Source organism: Eubalaena glacialis, chromosome 5, assembly GCF_028564815.1.
Source record: "Eubalaena glacialis isolate mEubGla1 chromosome 5, mEubGla1.1.hap2.+ XY, whole genome shotgun sequence".
Taxonomy (NCBI): Eukaryota; Metazoa; Chordata; class Mammalia; order Artiodactyla; family Balaenidae; genus Eubalaena; species Eubalaena glacialis.
The window spans coordinates 121,942,724-121,963,884 of record NC_083720.1 but is presented as its reverse complement, the minus strand read 5'-3'; the positions used below and the strand labels follow the sequence as shown (position 1 = coordinate 121,963,884).

The following is a 21,161-nucleotide window of genomic DNA, read 5'->3' as shown; positions in this document are numbered from 1 at the left end:
ATATTTACATGTAGAACGTTAAATTTTTTCATCAATATAGCTATGAAAGTGAGTATTTCTCTGAAATGACTTGAGTCATTAGTCATGTTTCTAAACCACCCAGAACACTATTTCACACCTGGAAGTTGACTTTAAAAAAATGAAATCATGTGTAATGATTACACAGATGTAAATCCTATAACCTGAAAAATTCAGGACATTTTAAAATGACTTTTTTGATTTATATTCTTGTCATTCAGATGTCTCATTCTGTTTCCATATTTGGCCCTTTAATAAAAGTCACTGATGCCCCTCTAAATTCATTCGTGTGATAGGTGAATCTTTAAGGTAAACGACTGTCTTCTATCACTTGTGGATTTATTTCAATCTCTTTTCCCATCTGTCTCTCTACAGTGCATGAATTCTATGTTCCTAATTCCCGAAAAGCAACCAGCAGTTTTAAACGATGTTTCTAGCCAGCTCAAATTGTCTTTCCGATGATTTGATTAAAAACTACAAAGAACTACTTTCAACAAAAGCTTCTTATAGTGGAACGCAAACATTTGTGAAGTGGGTTTGCAGTACTTACCCTGCATTCACAGCTTTAGAGGGAAATATATGCGGAGAGGAATTAATCACAAACTAAATCCCACCCCTAGGCCTCCTTACACATCTATCAAGGAGGTTTACATGTGCAGTGGCTTTTCTACAATCGAATCTTAGTTACACATCCCTGTTTTCAATATCTCATAAGAAAGGCAAGAGATGTTTATTTACTGAAGATATAAGAAGAAAAACAGCAATGTTGAGTCAATATTAAAATCATCATAACAAGATGACCCAAAAAACCAAGGCTCATTCATAAATCCTAGTCATAGAGACTTACCCTTCAGCGAGTTTGTTCTTGTGCTTAAAATTAATCATGTCGTGATATGCAAATGAAGAAGCTGCCTTTTTTGACCTTTGAATCATAATCTGGTAGGTCTGGGATATTTGCATCCACTTTATTATTTACACACTCTTAAAGTTTGGATGTTTTCCACTTTGGATGGCATACCTCTGAAAGCAGTTTTTCTCTAATCTGGGAAATAAAACAAACAGTGTTTATTAAAAGTGAACTTTTATGCCTAAAGCTTTAAATTCACAAATCCTTGTAGCACACAAACTACAAACAGTTCTGTGCTCTGTTAGTAACACATGCTATTCTGGGGGACAGAGGCAGGAGAGCGTTTCCATGATTGAGCACAGCCTTGTGAAGAAATGGCAGTATTAGAGACTTTTTTTCCTCTAACACTTCTAAGGAGTAACTTACAGCTTTTTGCCATAAGGATGTTGTGCTGTGGAATGAAACAGCGTGTATAAGGTGATGTCCTAGCGGCAGTCGCAACCTTCAATTTCTGCCACGTTTTTCGCCGCTGTGCATAACTCAGCAGAGTACAGAGGAAGTGCTCCCTGGCTCACCAGAATATGAACTTGAAGTCTCTGATCTAGATAATTTTAGATACTTTGATTTCATTATAGAAATTCCTAGACTACTTGTGGGATAAAACAAATGCTAAGACCATATTGAGTTTCATCGAGCTGAATTAGCAGAAAATAAAGATAAAATGCCTTTCTATTTAAGCACACGATGATGTTTTAATTGTTACAGCATTTGGCATGCCTAATGTATACAATTCTTGACATTCATACAATAACAAAAGAAGGTTGTTTGGGATTTTTCTTTTATTTCCTAGTGTCTCCTTTCCCCTCTAGGATTTCTCCCACCCCCATCCCAGCCCTGGCTTTTAGCTCTCCTTTCATTTCTCCATTTTTCTATAAGGAAAAAAACTCTAGGCAGCGAAGGGATATATGTAAAAATACCTCATTTCCATGTAGAGAGGCCAAGGCTGCTTATTACCCAGCTATGATGAACAGACCACCACGGTTGTGACAACTGATGTAGATGCCTCCAGGGTAAAACAAAGGTTTACATATTACACAAGCAATTTAACTGTTTTCTAAACAGATTGCCAAGACAGTGGGAGTTGGCAGCCCACACTGTGTTTTAGGTTTTGGAGACTTGGATTAGAAGTCACTGCTGATTATGAACCTTTTTATTTGTCTTCTGCGAACTACAGGCAACCTAGTAACCCAGCAAAGAATTCTTCACAGCACTTAAACTTGTCTTCCTAGCTTCCCCAGATTACATACACAAATCACTTGACAAAAGTGGTGTAAGGGTCTTGCGCATAGATAACCACACAAGACAATTGTCTTGTTCTAACCCTTAAAGAGTTCCGCAAAGTGAAATGTTTTATAATCCTTTTTGTGCAGTAGGCAAGGAAGAAAAGAAAAGAGTTTGGGCAAAGATTATCCAGGAGAAAGAAAGAGACTCTTTTGGGGGTTCCAGTTGAAACACAATAAAGAACATAATTAACTTCACAATTCTTTGTGTTTTTCATTTGACTGCAGGGAGGAGATGAAAGAGGACTACTAAGCCTTGCATTCCATCCCAATTACAAGAAAAATGGAAAGCTCTATGTGTCTTATACCACCAACCAAGAGCGGTGGGCTATGGGGCCTCATGACCATATTCTCAGAGTTGTGGAATACACAGTATCCAGGTACCAGTAAAAGACGTTTCATCTTATTTTCTCATTATCTCTTTATAATTTTTTGTTTAGAAGTTACAAATAATTAACCATCAGGTGGCAATAATTAAACCCCAGTCTCCATCTGGCTTAAAAATCCCGTGTGTGTCTTTAAGGAAAATTGCGAAAAATGGTAGCTTTGGCACTTTTCCACAATTCTCTTTCAACTTAAATGCCACTTTGGAAACCTAGAGGCTAACGTAATTTTTCAGTAATTTTTATTGGCTACATTTTCAGTATGTTTGCTTATTTACATGCCACGTGTTTGCTTCCCCCTTTGTGCCCTATTTACTTTCTGCGGGTTCACCTTACATCTTTCACAATCATGGTTTGTTTCCTCCCCACCACCTAGAAAAAATCCCCATCAGGTTGATTTGAGAACAGCCAGAGTGTTTCTTGAAGTCGCAGAACTCCACAGAAAGCATCTGGGAGGACAGCTGCTCTTCGGTCCTGACGGCTTTCTGTACATCGTCCTCGGTGATGGGATGATCACTCTGGATGATATGGAAGAAATGGATGGGTTAAGGTAAAAAAATAAAACAAAAAAACAGGTGCCCCTTGATGGTAAAATGTTTTAAGTGAGTTATATCACTTATGTCTTTGAATTATATCACCTCGGTTAAATATTCAACTTTTATTATCAGCATCTGCATTTATAACATGAAGAGGAATTCAAATAAATATGCTGGTACAATATTTTTGAAAGTCGCTCTACTGAGATGTCCTAAAACGAGTTCCTGCTGTGGGGTTTGTGCAGTAGCTGCCCTGCACATCCCTGCTGCCTTCGACACTCTACCTAATGGACCAACATTGTCCAGCGGAGCTTCCTGGGGGACATGAAACACGTGGTTTGGCAAAAAAAAAAAAAACATTTTAGAGGACGGATGCCAAAAGCAGCACACCACCAATGCTGCAGCCTTCAGCCACCGTCGAGCTGTGTCTCGGTGCTGCCACTTGTCTGAAACCAAACTGCCTCTGGTTTCATTTCCCACGATATGGAATTTGGAACTTTGATAATTTTGTCTCCAATGGGGGGCGGGGGGTGGTTTTTTTAGCCATAGGGCAACTGCCCTGCATTGAGTGTAGGTGCAATACGTAACAAAAACGGAAAGCACTCACGTTGTCCTCCGATTCCTCAGCGACTTCACAGGCTCCGTGCTCCGGCTGGACGTGGATACTGCCATGTGCCACGTGCCTTATTCCATACCCAGGAGCAACCCGCACTTCAACAGCACCAACCAGCCCCCAGAAGTGTTTGCCCACGGCCTCCACGATCCAGGCAGGTGAGAACACAAGCCCGTCCTCTCTCCTGCGTTACAGCAGGGCCGGGATTCGCAAAGTGGGGAAAGAAAGAGGGTTTCCGGGCGCGGAGCAGCCAAGAGTGGTATCCAAGGTTATGCCTCGCAAATTACACTGGTTCATTATCTTACCCAGTATCTTGCCCTCTTTCTTCTATTAATGTGTGAAGCAGATGGAGAAGGCAGATTAGACAAGGCAGAGGACAAGTTCACAGAGAAATATCGCCTTAACATTTTGGAGAGTTATTATTGGATAAACACTGGTGGACGGGTGTCAGGATGAAGACTTCAATCTGAACAATTCAGACAGATAATAAACTTGGTCTCCTTAAACCGCTCTAAATGTTCATTTCCTTATAAATACATTCAGTGAGGATGGTAATAGCCACCTTGCAAGGATGCTGTAATGATTAAATACAGATCTGTAAGTGAAGAATCAAATAGAGTATCTGACACACGTGATGGATTGTAAATAAATTATGGTTCTTATTATCATAGCTTCACTTAACAGATGATGACGCAGTGTCATTTGGAAGGAATTGAGCTAAATGTTAACATTTTTTTACTTGAAAGAAATTACAAATACTAAAGGAATTCAGATTGACCGTTTACTACAATGAACCATAAAGAAAGGACCGCTAAGAAGAATGTAGAATGAGAAATTTGGAGTATACTTGAAAAATGCTAGGAAGTGTAATGTAGCAATTCTGTGATGAAAGCTTTATCTAGTCTGTGGTCTGTTATTCATACTAAGGGGTATCTGGCCACATTTATTCATTTACTAGTTATTATTGCTATTTAATATTTATTGAGTGTTCACTACATGCAAGGTGAGTATTTGTCGAACTTTTTCTTTTTATAATCCCTCCTGCCCTTCATCTCCCCTCCATCAAAGTCCAAGTCTACAGTTCATCTCCTTTTTGGCATCTCAGCAGATCTTAAAATCTGGGCGACAGGGACTACTTAAGGTGGCTTCAGGATGTGGATGAAACTGTCACATTCCATTCCTAGAGCTCAGAACCGGCAGATACCACCACAAAGCAGCACTTTGAAGTCGAGCAGCCTGAGTCACCACAATCCCACTGGAGCCTTCATGCAACCTTCCCGGGGGGTCCCGACCCTCAGTGTGAAAACACAGGGCGAGGTGCCTTACAGACCTTACGTGTGGCAGGATGCCTGTGCTGTGGAGTCTTACCTCTTCCCACGGTAGAGGGCCTAACAGTCTGCCTCCCTCCAAGAGTATTTCAAGCAAAGGAGGATTTAATAAAGCAGAAAGGAAACTAAAATCATTATTGGCTAAAAGTAAAGCTGGCTTTTACTAAGCACCTTGGTGCAGAGTAGCAAACCACGTATCATGTGCCCATCATCTGATTGATAACTGTCAGCCAGCACTCTGAGGTAGCTGGCATCGGGCACCTCCCCCGCCTTTTTTTTAAGGACTTTAATCTTTAGGTCAGTTTTCAGTTCACAGCAAAATGGAGCATAAAGCACAGAGATTTCCCATATAACCCCTGCCACCTCACATACATAACCTCCCCCACCCAAGTGGTACATTTGTTACAATTGATGACCCTACACTGACACATCATTACCACCCAAAGACCATAGTTTACATTAGGGTTCCCTCCTAGGGTTGTACATCCTATGGGTTTGGACACATGTATAATGACATGGATCCATCCTTATAGTATCATACGGAGAAGTTTCACTGTCTGTGCTCTTTTTTATATGAGACTAAAGGTTAAAAAAGGCAAAGGCCAAGTGGTTCTTGGTGGATTTGATATTCAGTCAGAGTTAGACCTCATGGTCTCCAGCAACTCCACCTTTGGGAGACCTGGCCAAAGGTCTCTTTGCTCTTTCTTTGTTAGAAACACAAAGCTTTTTTGGTCATAGTTTCTCCATTTTCAAAAGCAAAGCAGTACAGGAAAAATTTCTCACCCTGTATGGACTTGGTTCCACCTTAAGTCACAGCAGGTCTGTGTCAGGATCCCTGCCAGACATTGTATCCTGCGAATCACTGAATTAATGAGGACAAGAAAGTGACTGTGGCCACAGAACCACTAACCCACCTTTGGCAGGTCAGGCTAATATGAATAGGATCATTTGGAGCCAACAGGTTTTGTTTCACTGTTGTTGTTGCTTAATAATTGCTGCATATGTCTCTTATGTCTCTTAAGCCCCAGAATCTACTCTCAGATTTTTTTTTTAATTTTGTAATTTATTTAATAGCCCCAATGATTTTGTTTTTGTCATTAGTGTATTTTATTGGCCTAAAACAGTGATTCTCAATGGGATGATTTTGCCCCCAGAGGACATTTGGCAATATCTAGAAGCATTTTTGGTTTTCACAAATTGGAAGGAGGGGATCATGCTACTGACATCGAGTGTAGGGAGGTCAGAGATGCCGCTAAATAGCCTACAATGCTCAGAACAACCCCCGCTTCCCCCCAAAAGAAAGAAATATCTGGCCCCAAATGTCAATAATGCCAAGCTGGAGAAACCTAAAAACAGTGCAAGACTGTTTTCCAAATTTGTGAGAACTTCAAAAATGTTATTCAACTTCATTCTTCCCCCAACCCAAACTCCCCATACCTAGTCACTCACTGACTTAAACATTCAACAAATATTGAGCCCCTCTTATATTCCTGGGTTTGAACTAAGGAGTAGAAATACAGTGATAAAGAGGTCGGAAGTGGTTCCTATCCCCATGGACTTTACCGTCAGTGGCTTAAGTCACAGAAATATTCTGGCCCCAGATTGGGGGGTGAACACAAAGTCAGAATCCACGTGAAAGACCTCAATGGTTGTGGGGATCAGCTTTATTTTATTCCTTGAACTGGAGTGCGTGCTTTCCTTCGTTAGAGCAGCCCACACTTTAGAACGTAGTGATTCTATGTAAGAAACACAAAACTGATACTATAACTATTACAGGTTATCTGTGACTTATGATGGGGTTAAGTCCCAATGAAGCCATCGTCAGCTGAAAATACCGTTAAGTCGAAAATGCACTTAATGGTCCTCACCTACCGAACATCATAGCTTAGTCTAGCCCACCTTAAACGTGCTTAGAGCACTCACACCAGCCTACAGTTGGGCACAGTCTTCTAACACAGAGCCTATTTGATGTTGAATAGCTCATGTCATTTATTGAGTACTGTACTGAAAGTGGAAAGCAGAATGGTTGTGGGGATGCAGAATCGGTGTCAGTGTATCGTTGTTTCCCCTCGTGATAGAGTGGCTGGCTGGGAGCTGCAGCTGCCACTGCCCAGCATCACGAGAGAGGATTGTACCACGTGTCATTAGCCCGGGAAAAGATGAAAATTCGCAATTGGAAGTATAGTTTCTGCTGAATGTGTACTACTTTCACAGCACCATAAAGCTGAATCATCGTTAAGTTGGGGACCAAGTGTTCTGTAGCACGTGTTGCAGATGTGAATTGATGGTGCCACCATTCTTACTCTTATACTTTACCAGTGTATTATACATGTGCTATTCCTTAACAACAGACTAACGAATGTTCTAAGTCAGTGTGCACATTCATGATGGAGGTAGATACCAAGAGAAATTAAAAAACACACTCCAGAGATCATTAAACTTCCGCAGAGTAAGCAAACAGGATGTTTCCTTCGGTGGTTTCTAGAGGTTCCAAATTAAATCGCCCATAGGATCCTTGCCAGCCCACAAAGGATTCCTATGTCAGGAATCTCTGGTCTGAGCTTAGAAGATACCCCGGTTGGAATTCATGGGTATCATCCCCATTTTGTCGCAGATGTGCTGTGGATCGACACCCCACTGACATAAACATCAATTTAACAATACTTTGTTCAGACTCCAATGGAAAGAACAGATCATCAGCCAGAATCCTACAGATAATTAAGGGAAAAGATTATGGTAAGTAGAGCATAATTTGTTGATTTGGCTTTAGTTTGGGCTTTGTTTTATTTTAGTATATTAATAAGAGAAAAGGATTTCTGCAAAATGAGCTTTTGGGAAAGCATCAAAATACTGGCCTAACCATGGTGAGGGCGTCAATTGCTCACTTTTTAAAGGTCCAGTGACTCTTACAAGCTCTTGGGGTTCCATTTGGGTAATTACCTTTCCCGTGGATTGAATGGTGCTCTGTAGGTCCAAAAAATTTAATGGACCTTCAAAAGTTAGCAGTTTATATTTTGCTCATCTGAGAATCGAGATGAATACCTTCTATTTATTTAATATATAAGGGAGAACTTGTCTTAACATCTTATATACAGAGGAAAAAAACAAGTGTTGAAGGTAAGAAATTTCTCAATACCCAACATACTAGTCTCAGCAATTAGGAAAATTATAAGTGTTTCAAATAAGAATGTATTTTTTAAAGGTGTTTATTTTAGAGAAAACAAAGTAATAGACTTATAAAAACATGACTTATTTACCCAAGTCATGAAGATGGAATGTTTAGATCTTATTTTTAATAACATGATTACTACAGTATTTAGAGATACATATTAAAATATAAAGTTAATATTTTTCAGTGTTTTTGTATATACTCCTTTTGGAGGAAACAATATATCAAATATGATTATGATTCAGGGAATATAGTAGATGAAGATTATTAAATTGATTGCTTCTTCTATTTATTCATTCAATACGGATATTTACTTAGTACCAGGAATGAAGCAGCTGTGTTGGTTCATGTGGTATTCAGTTATTTTACTTTATTTTTTTTCAGGTATTCATGTATGTGTGTGTGCATCTTATAAAAGCCAAACCAGAGAATAATGTGGTTAGAAAAAAAATCTAATGAGTCACTAGCTTGTGGGAATTTTGGCTATATTTGTAGATTAAACTAAATTCTACAATCACATTAATTGGGATTCAGCTGAAACTGGTTACAATATTGATGGCCTTACATTTCTGTATTAAACACACAGCCACAGAATCCTTTTACAATGTGTATATATATATATACACACAAACACATATATATATATGTACATACATATATAATTTTATTTGTTAATTATACCTCGATAAATCAGGGAAAGAAAAACAAATAACCACATCCACAACACTTACTACATGCCAGCTCCTGCAGTAAGCACTTTGCAAACTTCACTCATTTCATTTACAGAAAAACCCTATGTGGTAGGCACTCTTATTGGCCACATTGTACAAATGAGGGAACTGAGACACAGAAAGGTTGACTGTCACACCACGTAAAGTGACAGGACCTGGATTTGAACCTGACTCCAGAGTTCATGACCTTAGTCTTTCAGTTACGCTGCCTCTCAGTATCCTGGTTATTTAAAACATATCTGTTCTACTTTTTATAATATCATATTCACCATAATCACATGGGGAGGGGGAAGGACTTTAGAATTACTGTCTTTCCACAGAAGCTTTTGCCTAAAATACTTCCTGTTGATAGTGACTTATTTAAGTACGTAATAACTAATTTTCAGATTAATTTGCAGCTGACTTTGTATCTTTTCCATCGCAACTGGCATCCCTGTATTCAAGTACATAATGACATGCCTGGAAAGACTGAGATACATGTCTATCCACATGTAATTCTGAAGGAATGACTGAAATAGACTTTGTTAACCACATGACTCTATAAACAAAACTCTTAAAACATTTTAAATGAAGATATTACTTGACTAAGTGACAGTGTTTTAAAATATGCAACAAATGTGGTTTTGAAGACCTTTTATGTACCATACCTTTATTTTCTTTAAAGCTTGAACTTTTAAACATTTTATAAAATTTGAGAGGTCTGGCTCAGTTTACTAGGCATATGCAGAAGCATTTCTACAAAAAATTCAATATTAAAAAAATTAAGTATTTTTTTAAGCATTTTAGTTCTAAAGTCCATGATTTTGCAAAATATCCAGATTCTAATGTCATTGAAAATTTGATACGTCTTGGCAGTTATAATAACAACAAGCATTTGCAGAGCGTTTTTATTTCATTCCGCTATGCATGGAAGCCCTTTACATTATATTTAATTACATTATATTTACACAAAAGGGGTAATTATTTTCACTAAATATCTACAACTAGGATCCATCTTATGCATCATGGAACACATTTCAGAGTTAAAGTAACTTACTGTAATAATTGTGGTGTGGCCTACATTACTTTTCCTTTATGAAAATACGTTTCATTTGATCTAATGTTATGTTTATTTATTTCCAGAAAGTGAGCCATCACTTTTAGAATTCAAGCCATTCAGTAATGGTCCTTTGGTTGGTGGATTTGTTTACCGAGGCTGCCAGTCGGAAAGACTCTACGGCAGCTACGTGTTTGGAGATCGTAATGGGTAGGTTTCCTGATACCACAGTTTGATAGATCAAATGACATATCCATTGATTATTGGGCAAACCATCACAAAATATTCAAATGATTGCCTCCCTTTGGAAGTCAGGTGTGGGACACACATAAACATTATTATTTACTTTTAGTTCCACCATGTTTGGTGGGATAATTCAAGAACTTCCTAAAACATGCTTTTTAAACATACTTGATCCAATTCATAAAATAATTTTTAAGAGCAGAGAGGTCTTCAGATAGACACTTCATATTATTTAGAGTCTTCCCTTCATCCTTAACATAAATTTACCATGATCATGAGTAAATTGAAAACTGTGGTTTTACATGAGTTGTATAAATATTTTAAAAATTATCTGGAAGGCTAAGAATTTTTGCTTTTGCCAAACTTTTGGGACTTTTGGCAACAGACCTTAATTTGTCTCTATTCATAGGAATGCTACAAAATTAAATTTTAGCCTAAAGTTTAGAGGTCACATTGTGGATAATTATAAGAAACTCTGTGATGAAACCCAAAATGAGAATCTTGTTCCCCCCAAGTCACTGGCATTCAGGCATATGGCAGAGCTGATATGCTTGGTCGCTGAAAGGAACTAGAAAAGAGTACTGACCCCATGATCTTCCCCCATCCCTCTCTCTGATTAATAGCACAGCATGGAGTCTAGTCCTGGAGAGGAAGTATCATTCTCTGGATGAAGGGGAGGGCTTTTCTCAGACTCAGGTACTTTTAGTACCCCACCTCCAAACAAAATATTATCTTAAGTACTTTCTCTTCACATGGGAATTTCGGCGTATTCACACACATTATGGGCTATATTATTTTTCCCTTTAGAAGCCAGGTCTGTGGCACAACAATTACTTATTATGAGTTTTATTTTAAACATTTTATTGTGTTTTTTAGGCAAAAGCATATTTTCATCATAGGTTTCTGGTATGTTTTGTTGTAGGAATTTCTTAACCCTCCAGCAAAGTCCTGTAACCAAGCAATGGCAAGAAAAACCACTCTGTCTTGGCAACGGTGGTTCCTGTAGAGGTTACTTTTCAGGTCACATTTTGGGATTTGGAGAAGACGAATTAGGTACTGTACAAACTATTTCTGTTAAGTTCCCTTCTCAATCTTTGCCCAAGAGGCTCTGTTCTGCTCTGAAAAATAAGTATAACGATCTCATCCTCCATTTGTTGGAAATGTAATCTACAGCAAAGATGACCAATTCAGTATTCTCTTCCAATAAACTTTCTCTGGGGGTCTTTACATCTTATTCCCCCCCCCCCAGAAATATGAAAGTAATAAAGCAGAAAAATGGGAGTCAGGAACAAAAGAGAATTTTTGAGTCTTGAAGACAGAGAAAATTTTAAATGTCTACTGATATTTTTGATGCAGCTAAGTCATTTGTTTATATTCTCTATCTGAACCTTTGCACTTATCCATGTCTCTTGGAATAAATTAAAATTTGTTGTAATCTGAATCTCACTTTATCCCTTATTTTTTTGCCCATCGAGGCATGAAATTTGTGCAAGATAATCTGACTTTGTAGATCTGCTTTCCAACAGAATGGAAATTATCTTCTCATTGATAATCTCCAGGATAACATACAATTTATTTGTTGGTATGTTATCAAAATGTATGCAGCTTAACAAGCAAAAAGAAGCTGATATTGGAATGTTACCAATCAAAGGGTGAAATGCTACCAATTTTAAATTTCAGAGATAAATGTAGTTTTCATAATGATTCCCTTTAAAGAATAATATCCAAATAAACTATGGCTACCATGCTCCTTTAGCCTTGGAGATACATTTCTAGGTATTAAGAAAGAAAAGTTGTGTTTCTATCTAAATCAGGATTATTAATAATTTTTAAATTTTTAAAATAAATTTATTTATTTATATTTTTGGCTGTGTTGGGTCTTTGTTACTGCATGCGGGCTTTCTCTAGTTGTGGCGAGCAGGGGCTACTCTTCGTTGCGGTGTGCGGGCTTCTCATTGTGGTGGCTTCTCTTGTTGCGGGACATGGGCTCTAGGCTCACAGGCTCAGTAGTTGTGGCTTGCGGGCTCTAGAGCGCAGGCTCAGTAGTTGTGGTGCACGGGCTTAGTAGCTCCGCGGCATGTGGGATTTTCCCGGACCAGGGCTCGAACTCGTGTACCCTGCACTGGCAGACAGATTCTTAACCACTGCGCCACCAGGGAAGTCCCTAAATCAGAATTATTTACTCTAAACACGCAGATTTGGTTTTCCTACATCAAACAGAGAATTCATCAGAAATACATCCATGCCATTCACTTAGGTTACCAAGGGACTCAGACAAGTTTCCTGAAACACAACGCACAGATTTCAAAGCCGCAGGAATATAAGGATTCAAAGAAGAGAAGTCCAATCTATCTTTTTCTTGTTCTAGCATTGAAAGTATCTTGCATTTAGTTTTCCCTTGAAATTCTCCTACCCCATTCAAATGAACCAGAAAGATACTTTTTCTCGCTTAAATCTTCTGTAATTGTAATTTAAACGTCATTGGCAAACTCTGATTTTAAAATATAAATTAGGATCACATTGTTTGTGGCAGAGTTAGAGATGAGTATTTAGAATCATGTTGATGAATCATTTTGATTTCCCCAGACCTTACTGCCAGTGACTCACCATCATTCATCCTATTAGCATCACCCCCATTAAAATATCCAAATATCTGTCCACACTTAATACAGTGCTGGGAGGAGAACCAAGAAATGAAGCATATACAGTTCTTACTGTCCAAAAGCAACAACATAGTGTATATTTCATAATTAAAAATAAATATACTTTCACTCTTTAATGCAAAACTCTTTGGTTTTTAATTAAGAGTCATATAAGAAAGTGAGTTAGAGTTTTCATTTTTTAAAACAAAAAGTGTTGAGAGTCTTTTTTCTATGTGTGTGTGTGTGTGTGTGTTTTTAACTATAAAATTAGGATGGGTTTGTTGTAAGGACTAAATGCGGTAAACTACATAAAGTACTTGAAATAAATATGATTTTTTTTACTTACATTCCTTTGCCTTTTAACGTCATTTTTATTTTTTCTGTTGTGTCTGTGTTTTTAATGTAAATCCCATAACATCCTTTTCAGAAGTGAGAAAGCAGTAGGGTGTGCTTAATACACAATAATAAAGTAGAAAAGAGAAATATAGACTAAATCAAGACCTATTTCATGAATGAGAACCAAATATAAATTTTAAAGCCTTATAAACGTATAATCATAAATACAGCTTGTAATTCCCTATTCATGTGATCAGTTCTTTTTTTTTTTTTTTTTTTAATTAATTTATTAATTTATTTATTTTTGACTGTGTTGGGTCTTCGTTTCTGTGCGAGGGCTTTCTCTAGTTGCGGCGAGTGGGGGCCACTCTTCATCGCGGTGCGCGGGCCTCTCACTGTCGGCCTCTCCCGTTGCGGAGCACAGGCTCCAGATGCGCAGGCTCAGTAGTTGTGGCTCACGGGCTTAGTTGCTCCGCGGCATGTGGGATCTTCCCAGACCAGGGCTCGAACCCGTGTCCCCTGCATTGGCAGGCAGATTCTTAAACAGTGCGCCACTAGGGAAGCCCTGATCAGTTCTATATATTGAATTATATGGAAGGAGTGGTAATAAACGAGAGCGGTTCTCTCCTAAGAGGGTACTCCATCTGTTGTAGTTCATTCTCAGGAACACAGCCTGGCGTCAGGAATCAGAGACATGGAGCTGGGATTGAGCACAAGGGTCTCTCTCTCTCTCTCTCTCTCCCCCCAGCTATTTATTTTAATGTATTTTGTTTAAAAAGCTAAAAATTAAAAAGGAGTACCCAATGCCATCTGGCCTCAAATTATCAATTAACAGTAACAACTTGGTAACCAAACCTTTGAATCTTGGTGGAATAAATCAAGATAAAACTTACCATTCCACACTCATTCTACAGCTATTTATTGAGCACCTATTCTGTGCAAAGCTCTGTTCTAGGAGTTGGGGATACAGGAGCAGATAAAGAGATAACAATCTAAACTGTTTTCATGAAATTTACATCCTAAAGGAGGACAATAAACATAATTTTAAAAAAATACATTGTACATTAGTTGGTAATAAGTGCTTAGGAGGAAAATCTAGTTGTAAAGAGGGATAGAGATGGCTAGGAGTTGGGACAAGTGTACTTTTAAATAGAACAGTCAAGAAAGATGATATCTAAGCACAGACCTGAAAGGGGAACAATGCATCTAGTGGTGGTCTACTGACAGGAGCCTGAGATAGGACCTGGGACAGATGCTGAGGCGGGACGAACCTGGGACACCAGGGGCCTGAGACAGGAGGCTGGGACAGGAACCTGCCTTGCATGTCCAAAGTCCAGAGGTGAGGCTAGACACATTGCAGATGGGGTCAGAGTAGTAAGGGGGGACATTGTAGGCCACTGACAGGGCTTACCTTTGCTGGGAGAGAGATTAGATGCCATTGGAGGGTATTGAAACAGAGGAGTGCGATCCAATTTATATGATCTAACTTGCCTTTTAAGGAATCCCTGCGGCTGGTATGTTGAGAATAAACATAGAAGAATAAGAGTAGGAGCAGGGAGATCAGTTTAGGAGGCTGTTGCCATCTTCCAGGTGAGAGATTAATATCTGCTCGCACTGGAGTGATAGTGAGATGTGGGGAGAAGCGACCAGAATTTGGATGCACTCAGGCAAGTGATCTTCTGAGGATGTATGAATATATAATATATGTATATACATACACATACCTACATACACATACATATATACATACATATGATATATATATAATAATCTGCTAGGCAACAGAAGGTAAGGCTTTGTAATACTGTGAATTAACTTTTTGTATTTCTCTCTTCATAGGTGAAGTTTACGTTCTATCAAGTAGTAAAAGTATGACCCAGACTCACAATGGAAAACTCTACAAAATTGTAGATCCCAAAAGGTGAGGTTTTTTTTTTAATATTCCGTTAAGTCAAGTAATATTCTCTTAGTTATTCCAGTGCCTTCAAATTAGCGATGGAATTGCAATTAGCCCTCAACAAAGATGAACATTTCCGCCCTGTCCGTCTGCTAAGTGCCCTCCTGAGAGACCCTCAGTTCCAGTCTCTGAGGCCTAGACTTGAACACCCTGAACTTTAAAGGCCTTATTTCGACCACGTTCATGGCATCTTTGTTGTCATCTGAAAGCAGCATTTTATTTGTGGAATCAGGGTCCTCAGTTAAATGTCCCAGGAGGACCCTGATGAATGAGGCAGCAGCTTCCGCTCTCTTGTTGGAAGCAATAAACCCTCCTTTCCTTTCGAGAAAACCAGGAACATTCTGGCAGACCTTAGTATGCTTAGTATGACTTTTGTTAGGTAATCAGGATAAGTTATTTCGGCAGCTCAACACTGGAGCCTCATTTTATAACTGGATGTTCACAGCTTCTGTGACTCAACAGATGAAAACTGAAGAAATATTTTATTTATTTCAGCAAAAGGAAGATGTGAATGTTTTAATCCTTTAGAGAATATAATTATCCCTCTCCTGCTCTTCTCTACCCACCCACCCAACTTCAACACACGCACAACTTTCAAATTATCTTGAGTCATCATTAGTCAGTTGTTAATTTCATGGATAAAATCAGAACTCTCAGAAGCTGCTAAAATTATCTACTGTCAAATAGATATTAGCCATAATTTTAGAAACAATTATTATAGGACTTCAGTATCCTCACAAATACGACTACTGTGGAACGCCAGTAGTGGTCAGACCCTAGCTTCGCCGTGCTGTGAATTTCTAATTCTTTCTGTGCTAACTTAGCTTCATGAGCCCATCTGCAAATTTAAATTCCCAAATTTCAAGTCCCTTTTAGGAGAAAAAATTCCAATAATCTGAAAAGTTTACTAAGAGCATTCATTTAATTCCACTTTAAAAATATTTGTAGGTTATAAATTGTGTATGTTTTTCTGAAAAATTCACTGACTAACAAAAGGAGATTCTTGTCCTTTTTCCGTACCCTAAAACACTATCTTTCCTGAGAAAAATATTGGTTGACATTGGTGCTGCAGAACAAAAAGAGACCAAAAATGGTCTCTCTATGATAGAAGGCATCACATACACCCATCTATCACACAGTGATAATGACAGCTTTCCTTCTCTATTTAACAGTACACATTTTCTTTCACAGTAAGAGAAGTACCCATCTACACACTGTAAGGGTTCTTTTCTTCCTTGAGCGTGAAACCAGTGTCCTTCTGTGAGAAGCAAAGTAATGAATGGAGAAAAAAAAAAAAATCAGACACTTCGGTGATTGTTGAAGGTGGCAATATTAAGAACAAAAATCAAACCAGTGTTAATTCATAAAATAGCATTCTAACGATTCGGAATGAGGTCTACGGATTTCACTCAGATCTAATGCCATTAGTTTCAAAATAGCCATTGTTATTCCATTATATTTGTCAAAGTTGATGTGCTTTTGCAAGCTTTCTGGTGGTGTTATTAATTCTCGCTGCTTCTCACAGAAATGTTTCTCTCTTCCTCTGGATTGTTTAGTCTGTTGGTGGTGAGTTGAGGTGAATTTTACACCTTCAGTCCATTATTAGTGTCTAATTACCAGGGCTGCCATGAGGGACCTTGGCTTTGTGATCATGGGGCCTCCTCTCGTAGGGTGGTCTCAGAGTGACATACCTGAAAGGCCTGACTTCTCGTGGTGCCTGTTTCTGGTGAGTCGTGTCATGCGTGCGGCCAGGGTTAAGACGTGTGTTTGGTTTTCAGAAGGTGGGGGGATTAACAGAGTCCCAGAGACACAGTCCTTGTACACAGGCCCAGGCATACATTTCAAAATTAAACTGACGATAAGAAAACAAATGTTTTCATAAACATTTGTTGGGAGCCTCATGCTGTTTCGATTTGGATGCCAACGTTTGTTATTATAGTAGCTCTTCCCAGATGAGTGGAAGTTCTATATAAGCAGACACTTTTTAGTATATGTGAACGGGATTATTTTGGAAACACGAGCTAATTACTAACCTAGCTGTGTTCAGGATGTCTGCTTCACAGCACAACTGTTTTCCTAAAATGTTTGAGGGAGAAATTGAAAGAGCCTCATCAACGGAAAAAAATAATACACAGACATTTCTTGTTACATCAAAAAACCTAACTCAAATTAAAATCTTAGATTAACTGTATTCTTGTGGAAGAGCCCCAGACTTGTTAGAATAATGTTTTCAGAATGAATTTCAAACATTCAGTTGACTCATGACTCTAAAAGAGAATAACTACAAATCATAAAATTTTTATATTCTGTATGATGTATCATGGAAGTTACATTCCTACACACCATAAGATTTACGTTTTTTCTCTTTTTTCCTAGACACACACACTCACATGTAAGAAAAATGAGGGAGTTTTGAAACCATATGTAATATTCTTTGGTCATTTTGACAAAGGCAGACGAGGTCCCAGCTTGACCAGCTCTGTCTGTAAGGGCAATCTGGTCTCAGGCTATATGTTACGTAATCATTTACATAAGTTTAAAATCATTTACGGTGGGCATCCTTCTCAGAAATGGATGGCAAGATAACCTGTTATAAAAAACGAATGCCATTGTTTGCAGTCAAAGAAACGAAAATTCTGTGATAATACAATCAGCTTTCTCTATGGCTTCACTAGAACTCAGGAGTTTTTAAAGGAAAAGCAGAAAAGGGAGGAATTTTGCCTCCTTGTTAGAACAGGGATACCTTCAGAAGTGGAAGAGTCTCATTTCGTGGCAGAGTGGAGTTAGAGGCGAATCAGTACAGTCAATCAGTCAGCTTGCTGGGCCACTTTGCTGGGTGGGTCCCCCAAAGCCTCAAGTACTGGGATCTGCATGCCCTGGTCTGGGATGCTCCTTCAGCCAGCAGATGTCAAGGCATTGAGGACAAGATCTGGACACTCATTTCAGTCTCACTTAGTAGAACCATCTGAAGCCTGTCAAGATGAGGAAGTCTATCCTGGCAGGATAGGCAGTCAAACGGTCTTGTCTCTGAATCTTCCTTAGTGTGGATGCTGCATTGTGTCACCATACTGTGCTCCTTCGCCTGTCAGTAAAGTACAGGTAATCCTTCTGCCTCTGCTTCATTTCTGTAGAGTGCTGTAAAGATAAATAATGTATTTAAAGCGTATGCAATTCTTTAGTACCATTGGTGTTCATTCCATGCATTCAAGAATTATTTTCAGGTGATCTCTCAACTTTTGAGGTAGTGTTAGTTTCAAAATTGGGGTCAAGGTGTCCACGGAGTTTTAAAGAGCCCTGAGTACCTAGTTTTCGAATATCCAAGTCATGTCTTAGAGACTTGCTCTTTGTTAAATCTTTTCAGAATCACACAAACGCTCCTGAGGGATGGAGATGAAAGAATTCTAACAGAGTTTTGAACTTTCCAAGCTTTAGTTTTATAGAACACAAATATTTTCACACTATTGAAAAAGATTCTTTAATTTTTGTTTCAGATGGACTTAAACTAAATGACCTTTTCTGACCTGGAAATGTTTCCAGGGTTATTTCTCCAGGAATTCGTAAAATAAAATCATTCTTAAACATGTTGATTTAATTCCTGTGTATCCAGTCTTACTCTATTTTAACATGTTGCTTATCTGTTAACCCCCCTAAGTCACACAACCCATTCCCTTAAGAGGTCTATAAATTACCAGTGCAAATTCCCAGCTTCAGAGGTCATTTTGCAGAAATGTCCTGTCCCCAGACTCTTGTGTGACCAACATCAAAAAACTGCCCTCCTGTCTCCTCCCTGCCCCTCCCTGTGATGACCCCACTTACTGCTCTTTATTTATTTATTTATTTATTTATTTAATATCTTCATCCTACTCCTTAGTCTACTGGATGCTGAAGAGTGCTTTTTTTTTTTTTCTTCACAAAAATCACTTCATGAGAGGAAATTGGTTCTGTTTATCCTTCGCATATGTCTCAGGGAGCCGGCAGGCCGCTCTGCCATCCTAAAGAAAGCCATGCATAATGGAGAAGATTTAGCCCAATAAGCCAGTCTAGTCCCAATTCATCAGTCAAAGTTTTATGCAAGTGGCCTCCCTAGGTTGATAAATCCCCACGGTGCCTGTTGACCCAGCTGCCAAGTCCTCTTGCTGCAGGCGGTGTTTTCATGGCCACCCTGACAGTAATACAAACTGTTTAGCAGCTCCATTGACCTTTCAGCTATTAACAGGGACACAGGCTCGATGAGGGACTAGTTTTCAAACATGACAGAATTTCTTAACACTAGAGGTCATGAACAAGTATATGCCCTATAAAAATTCATTCAGCATGGTGGATTTGAAGTCTAAAGGACAAGGAAGCATGGTCCACATTTTTGCTATAATTTTTCTACATTTCCAATAACTAGAAAGGGTATACACTTAGGTGCCAGCTTATATTTTATTCTCAATATGCTATAGTTTACGTGGTGGTGCACAATATTTTTAGTGAACAAATCCTTCCTATGTTGTCAGATACCATCTGAAATTTTAAAGATATATTGCAAAAGAATGAGATAAGATCAAAGTCAAAACTTCTAATGACTGGATGAGCATGCATACATATTATATGGTAATGGCCTAAGTGTAACTGGAATTTTATTCATACTTTACCAAGATTTGTGTGTTTCTGTATATACGCACACAAACACACTTAAACATACTCAGGTATTCCATACAAGGCTATGTAGAGCCATCACCTATTTCAAAATATACACAAAATATTATACCATAATTTATGAAAAAATTTTCTCTAAACGACCATGCTATTTTAAAAGTCTATACTATAAAGCTTCTTATGTTTATATCCTATTTTCTGAAGATCTGACATATGACCACAGCATTCAAGGGAATTTTCTGCTTTATACTAATTATAGTCTTTCTTAAATTATCAATTTTAAATGTTGGAATATCAGTTCCTAGAGTAATTGTACAGATTGCTATGAAAACTTCATTGAATTGCCACTTACAAATGGCATTTGTTAAAAAGGCATAAAATGGAGAATATGAATAATTAAAAATATATTCTTCAAAAAGAGCCTCATTTGTTAAGAGCCTCTTAAAAGCATTTCTTTTCAATACCCATGTTTCTCCCCCACCTGGGACAGTGGTGGAAATCTGATATTATTAGACCTTCTGAATATCTTCTACTTTTATTATGACAGTGTATCATCAGATGTTACAGTTCTCGAGATAAAGGCAGATTTAATCTTGCATAAAACAGCCACACAAATTTGCAAAAAGATGGTTTCTAGAGGAAGATATACTTTTTAAAGAAAAAAAAAACTACCTTCGCATCATTTTTTTACTAATTCATTTTAGTTGAGCTAAAAAAATCAGTTGCTTAAATGACTCGTTTTTCTCATCATTGACAAATGAATCAAAAGGTGTAACATCAAAATTTGGGAATCTGTCATCCTAATAGTCTTCAAAGAGAATTTAAACTGACATTTTTGTGCTATTTTAAAGGACAGAAAATCATTTCAAATTTTACTTCCCATTTAAAACATTTAGTGATATTTAAAATTTCCACCTTCATAGAATATAAAATTAAAACACTAGTAGATCTAGTTTTTTAAGGGGAAAAAGATTTATTTTTTAGATGGCTTCTAAAAGAAAAATACTATAGGCTTTAAGTCTTTTGAATTATGTTGTAATCAAAGTGTTACTTAAAATGTCTATTTTCCCAGTCGCAGACATTTCTTATTTAGTGTCTAACATTTTTATTAATTATGGCTTATGAATCAAGTTTTTAAGTTAAAAAAAATTGGTTTTGGACGTAAAATTCTGAACAGAATGTGGTTCCTTCTTTATATTAGGAAGCAATGGCATTGGCTTTTTATTGTACCCTAATTTTTCAGTTTTTATTTTTCTATCATATCAAAGTACAGTTATACAAGATTAAGTCATGAGATTTAATCAGTCTGCAGGTATCTTTGGCTTGTCTCCTGTGTTCAAG

General features: G+C 38.0%; 1 protein-coding gene across 2 annotated transcripts in view; it reads left to right on the top strand.

The window, feature by feature from the left end:
* HHIP (hedgehog interacting protein) overlaps positions 1-21,161 on the top strand; it is an 87,307-nt gene that overhangs the window by 54,150 nt on the left and 11,996 nt on the right. For both annotated transcript variants that reach the window (XM_061191633.1, XM_061191632.1), the window contains exons 5-11: positions 2,434-2,585; positions 2,965-3,138; positions 3,752-3,895; positions 7,680-7,801; positions 10,088-10,211; positions 11,167-11,297; positions 15,062-15,143. In XM_061191633.1, coding sequence (XP_061047616.1) covers positions 2,434-2,585; positions 2,965-3,138; positions 3,752-3,895; positions 7,680-7,801; positions 10,088-10,211; positions 11,167-11,297; positions 15,062-15,143 — 929 coding nt within the window. The remainder of the gene's footprint in view (positions 1-2,433; positions 2,586-2,964; positions 3,139-3,751; positions 3,896-7,679; positions 7,802-10,087; positions 10,212-11,166; positions 11,298-15,061; positions 15,144-21,161) is intronic.